Source organism: Henckelia pumila, unplaced genomic scaffold (genome assembly GCF_033568475.1).
Source record: "Henckelia pumila isolate YLH828 unplaced genomic scaffold, ASM3356847v2 CTG_80:::fragment_1, whole genome shotgun sequence".
Lineage (NCBI taxonomy): Eukaryota > Viridiplantae > Streptophyta > Magnoliopsida > Lamiales > Gesneriaceae > Henckelia > Henckelia pumila.
Genome location: NW_027331883.1, coordinates 1,376,101 through 1,381,968, shown reverse-complemented (window position 1 = coordinate 1,381,968; position 5,868 = coordinate 1,376,101). Strand labels below are relative to the sequence as shown.

Sequence of the window (5,868 nt, the reverse complement as noted above, 5' to 3'; positions counted from 1 at the left end):
GCAAAAATGTATCTTTCTTTATTTCGTTTTTTTTTTTCAATATTGGTTCTTTGTTTTATAATTTATTCATTTTTTTTTTTTGCATTAAGGTGATTTATTTGACACTAAAATTTAGGGGTGGGGAAACATACCGAAATACCAAAAAATCGTACCGAAAAAATTACCGAAATTACCAAAAAAATCGGGATACCGAAAATTTCGGTTTGGTATCATATCGTACCAAAATTTTCGGTATCGATATGGTAAATTTTTTTTTTCGGTATACCGGTATATACCGAAATACCGAAAAATAAATTTTTTTTAAAAATATATATATGAAAATTTTCGGTATACCGACTTTTTTGCCGGTATACCGAATTTTTTTTGAATTTGGTATCGGTACACGGTATAGATTTTCGTCATACCGAAAGTTCGGTATACCGAAAATTTGATATATTCGATATATGGTACGGTATCGATATAAAAAAATTCCATACCGATTTTTTCGGTAAGGTATACGGTGTCCGATTTTTGGCACGGTATACCGTATCGACCCACCCCTACAGTACCTTGATATATATATATAAGAGATAAATAGTAACCGGCTGAAATTGGAAAAATCAAAAGAAAACAAAACAAAATAAATGAATAAATTAAACTGAAATGGAATAACATGCAGAAATAAAATCGCAAAAAGATGGACGGAAATTATATGCAATTTTTCCAAATTTTATATTTACTAACCTTACATTTTGTCATAGATGACTTGCAATGACAAGTTGCAATTTGTAGACCCAGAGATAATATATTATTTTTGAGATGAAGAGACCCAGAGAAAATAAGTATTGATATTTTCATATTTTTTTTTTTAATTTTGAAACGAGATTAATTTACCCTTAGAGATGAGCTAGCCATTAATTAAACTTAATTAATAACAAAAATTTCAAGTCATTCTAAAATTTTTAGAGCAATTTTTAGCAGATGGTTGGATGAATATAATATACATTGACAAGTGTAATATTTTGATTATTTTCAAACAGAAGATTTACGAAAAGTTTACTTTATATTAGTAAACAATATGTCGTTATTACATACATAGATGCAATTTGCATATTAAAAATTGTTCTGGAAAGTTATATACATTTGTAATGTTGTTTGGCTCCGTTAAATCCGTTTTTTAGTTGTTGATTTTTTTTATTTTTTATTTTATCGAAATCAACTTTTTTATAAAAATTAATTCTATACCGAAGAATTTACCTTGTTCACCACCAGTGATCAGCTCCAACAATCAGAATCACAAAAGTTTCATTAACCAAATCAAGTATGCCAGAAAATCTTCAAGATTTAGGGTTCAACATAGAAGTGTAAAATCTGACGACTAATTCGTCCTCCGGCGCAACCGACCGCGAAAAAACGGGTTGCCATCGGCGTGCGCTTGTGCTACTACTCGGTTTACAGGCGTCGCCAACGTCGAATGAGAGAAACGCGAATGTAAGAATCGATGCCAGTGTGGTCAGTAAGAACTATGCTTGAAGTGTTGGGGCCAGTATAGGCCTACTACTCCTGTAAAGATACGTTGATGTCAGTGGCGTTGTTCTTCGACTCCGGGGCCATCGCAGACCAGCAGCTATCTCCTCTGAAAGAAGAGGAAGTGTGGTACGTGTCCTCTACCCCGGCACTCGAGATTGGAATAGCAGCAGCAGGTACGATGGCCAACGACTCCGGTTTGTGCTTCTTCGTCTTCTGCTCGTGCTGGTTACCCACCAGAAAACTTCCCACCACAATCTGGTTCAAAGTAAAATGCCTATGCTGTTTAGATAACGCGCTCGGACTCAAGGTCTAGCTATATCCTGAAAACGACAGGGATGGAGTTTACCTGCACGGGGCCGGCAGCTACTAATAAGCCAGCGACTCCACCGCCGACAACACGCCCATCAGGACTAGCTAAAGAGACGCTCATTCCACCAGATCTGTTTCTGATCCCTCCAGTCTCAGACGGCGTGAACGATCCTGTCAATGACAGTATCTCGAAGCGACCCTAAACAACATATGGACAAACGGGTACTGTATAAGAATACTGCTACTCACATGCAAAACCAACACGCCTAAGAACTGCTAACATCAGAAAAATTGTTTAAATAAGTGATTTTCAAAATCTGGTTGCACCTCATAGGTCAATGTACCACCAGAAGAATCGGGTTGACGAAGAGTGACGCTCGATATTACACCATTAGCAGAGAGAACGCATATCGCTCGAGGCCCTTGTTGAGAGAAAGATATGATCTTCATCGTGACATCCTAAGATCACCAAAGGATAAAATAACTAAAATCCTAAGTTTGCCATGAGCAACTTCCGAAATAAGACATGACAAGTAACTGTATCCTTAACTTCTACAGCAACCGTAAAGTCATCTTATACAAAACATTACACAAATACTAATCTAAAATCTAAATAATAAAGTTCAAAGAAATTTGGTAGTACTAGTCAATAATCGAGTTAACCTCAACAGGAAAGGAAAATACAGTTAAAAATTCTGCTTTCTATGGCTATTATTATGATAAAAACATATATATATATACATTCAGATAGCATCAACATTTTACCTCTCCAGCATCAACAGTAATGATATGAGGTGTAAAATTGGCACCAACAGAGCATGAAACCCACTGATCACCTGAAAAAGAAATATCAACTATCAACAATAATGACAGGAAAATTATTTATGTCTGCCAGAAATTTGATCCGATTACATGCCCCACAATCATTCTAAGTAATTTTGTAGTAGCCAATAAGATCGTGAGGTTCTCTAGGTTGCTCTGGGTGTCCAAATCTCAAACAGGTTCCACAAGTAGCTGTGGGGTGCCTAGTAAGTTTCCGAGACTTCCCCGCCTAGAAGATAGTTTCCGTGTCCGAACTCGACTCTTAAACTTGTTATGTCACACTTCCATAAAGAATATACATACTTAGGAATCAGTCCAAGCTTAAGGTAAGCGCATACCCAAGCATAATTAAGTAAACGCTAGCATAAGTGCAATTACCAAGAAGACAAATCACAAACCAAGATCCTTCACTGCAAAAGGAAAAAGTGCTGAAACAAAAGCCGCAAATTCAAGATTCCTTGAATCCCACTTGACTCTTCAACTACCCATTTGCACCAAGAATATGGCACATCAATTCACAGGTCCCCACCTCTCCATTCAATATCCTATGTTAATACTTAATAATTCCCCCCAAAAAACACTAAATGCTCCAAAGACATAATTGACACCAGGATTCAGGTACCAAAAGAGATCACTAGACAAGCAAAGTTTCATGAACATAATACTATAAATAGCAAAATGCTCAATATCAAAATCAATCAACTCATTACCCGAACTCCCAGTTTCCATTCTGGGAGGTTGCATCTTGGCTTCGGCCCCAAAAGACCGGACCTTTACTCGTTTCTGAACGGCGGAGAAGTCGATCACCGGTGGTGGTGCCGAGGAAGAAAGTGGTTTGGGTGAAAGGGCGACTGCCACGGAGCCATCAGGTCCATACTTCCTGGGCCTGCCCCTCTTCTTCTTCAAAGCGGCTACGCCGCCCACCGGGGTTGCCGTGCCCGGTGGCGGAGTGATGGAAACTAGCGGTGACGCCACGGTGACATGCGGTGGTGCTGATCCGGGTCCTTGAATTGGGTTTTCTGTTGTGGTCCTAGGAGCCATGTGGTAGTCTGAGGGAGCATCTGATCCCACCACAGTTACTCCACTGCTAACCAGAGTATTAGTACCTTCCATAATTCAAACTCCAAGAAAATAACTTCCAACCAAATTTTTCTCAGAAACCCATTATTTTCTTGCCAAAAAATTGAGAAAACTTTACAAAGATTAATTAGAAGTATTTGTTTTGCAAAAGAAATTAATGAATAAATAAAAATGGAAATGCCTCCACACGAACAAAATCAAGTTTCAGAAGTTCCCAAGATTTCACCTTTATCACTTAACAAGCTACAATCAGTCTAAAAAGAGCTAAAAGAAAAAAAAAATGTAACATAAAAGTGAGATAAAGCTGATATTTTTGAACACAAAAATAGTTCAAATATCAGTGAAAACAATAAAAAAAATTAACAAGGGATTTTCCAGGAAAAAAAAAGATTGATTTTGGGATAAAATTTGGAGATTGGGATCGGAAAAGATTGAATTTTTGGGGTTTGGTGGTGACGAGAAAATGGGAAAATATGAGTTTTGTGGGGTTGAGGCTAATTTATTTTAATTTAGGTTCCCCTAACTTTACTCACACTGTCCAAATTTGAGATTTAGAAAAATGGTAAATTATTAAATATAAATTATTAAATATTGGGCCATTCATTGAAAACTTATTATAAAGCAAGGAAATTATGTATTTTGGTTTATAATGGTTGAAGTCCGGGGAAATTAAAAAAGAAAAAAAAATTATTTTTTATTTTTTAAAAAAAAAGTAATTGTGGTTGGGAAAAGTGAAATTAGGTTGCCAAGGCATGAAGACAGCAATCACTCTCTTTAAAAAAAGATAATTTCAATAAATAAATAAAATACATTGCATATGTACATTAAACATTACATCTCTTGTATATTATCATATTATTATTATTAAATATTATTATCTCTACGAGTACCAAAAACAGACAAAACGGAAATTAATAAAGGAAAGATAAAATACTTGGGATATTATTTATCAACAGTTTCTTAAAAAGGAAAAAGAAAAAGATTTTCCTCAGTACAAAAACGAAAAATAAATTTAAAATTTGCAAAATGGGCTGAAAGAGGTGAGACAATTAAATGGGTGGAAATTATGGTAAATTGTGTACATACCACGCAAAGTTTTTCTTTATTATTATTTGAAATTAGGAAAGCGGATTCATTAAAATTTGGTCTCGAACAATATATATGGTCCCCAATTTTATATAGACCTAGCAAAATTCTTTCTCTGGTATGAGAAACGAATTATATTTAAAATAAAAATGTACATATAATTATATAAATAGGAAGCATGTGCACGTTAACAATTGTACAGATTGGATTTTAAAACACCATAAATTTTATGTGTATTTACTCATCACATGGGGAATTATAATATTTTTCAACTTCCAATGTTATAAGGAATTCACTGGAAACATTTTTTTTTATGAAAATCCAATATTTATACAGTTTTTTTATCGCATAAATCAAAATTAGATAACTCAAAATATCGAGAATATAAATTTTTTTTTTTTCAATTTTGAAAAATACATATCTTCTAATTGACATGAAATTTTAAATTTTAATATTTAAAATTATGATGTATTCTGTATAAATATGTCCAGAAAGTCTGCTCACTTGTATTTAGACTTGTCAATGTCACGGAATTCAGGAAAAAAAGCAAACACTGACACTAAACATAATCATATCTACCTTAATCTTGTCCTCAAGGTCTTAATGATTAATGTTTTAAGATTTATTTTTTTTTTGAAATCAATGTTTTAAGAATATTTATTACACTAATTCTCTTTAAATGAAATAAAACCTTTTCGACCGAACCATTGTAGCTAACAAAATATTCATCCATAGTCCTTAGAAAACATTTTTTAATAAAAAAAAATTAAAAAAATACTACTACTACTACTAAGGGTGCGTTTAGTTGGTATGATAAGATAATTGATGGATTGATAAATTGATTGATAATGAATGGATAACTTTAATAATATTTGTACAGGGATGTGTTTGGTGTGAATGATTATTAACATGTGTTAGTGTTTATGATGTTTGTGTTTATGTGATAAAGTGATGGGATAAATATATATTTTCACGCACTACCTATAATTCCCCTGTTTATTTTTTTTTTCGTTACTTATTTTAAGGAAAGAAATTCCCAAACCAATAATTTATCGCAATACA

At 33.9% G+C, this 5,868-nt stretch overlaps 1 protein-coding gene across 1 annotated transcript; it reads right to left on the bottom strand.

Moving 5' to 3' along the window:
- Positions 1 to 1,267: 1,267 nt before the first annotated feature.
- On the bottom strand, positions 1,268 to 4,198 carry LOC140873729 (AT-hook motif nuclear-localized protein 1-like). The gene is made up of 5 exons (XM_073276957.1): positions 3,351 to 4,198; positions 2,584 to 2,654; positions 2,146 to 2,277; positions 1,856 to 2,017; positions 1,268 to 1,764 (listed from the first exon to the last, which is right to left on the bottom strand). Exons 1-5 carry the CDS (start codon positions 3,751 to 3,753, stop codon positions 1,537 to 1,539), a joined length of 996 nt encoding a protein of 331 aa, XP_073133058.1. The 5' UTR covers positions 3,754 to 4,198; the 3' UTR covers positions 1,268 to 1,536.
- Positions 4,199 to 5,868: the final 1,670 nt, after the last annotated feature.

Excerpts from the sequence above, each read along its gene's own strand:
- LOC140873729 (XM_073276957.1), bottom strand. The coding sequence starts at position 3,753 with ATGGAAGGTACTAATACTCTGGTTAGCAGTGGAGTAACTGTGGTGGGA. Across the intron at positions 2,278-2,583 it reads TTACTGTTGATGCTGGAGAG|GATGTCACGATGAAGATCAT; the intron begins GTAAAATGTTGA and ends TGGTGATCTTAG. Across the intron at positions 1,765-1,855 it reads TAGCTGCCGGCCCCGTGCAG|ATTGTGGTGGGAAGTTTTCT; the intron begins GTAAACTCCATC and ends ACTTTGAACCAG.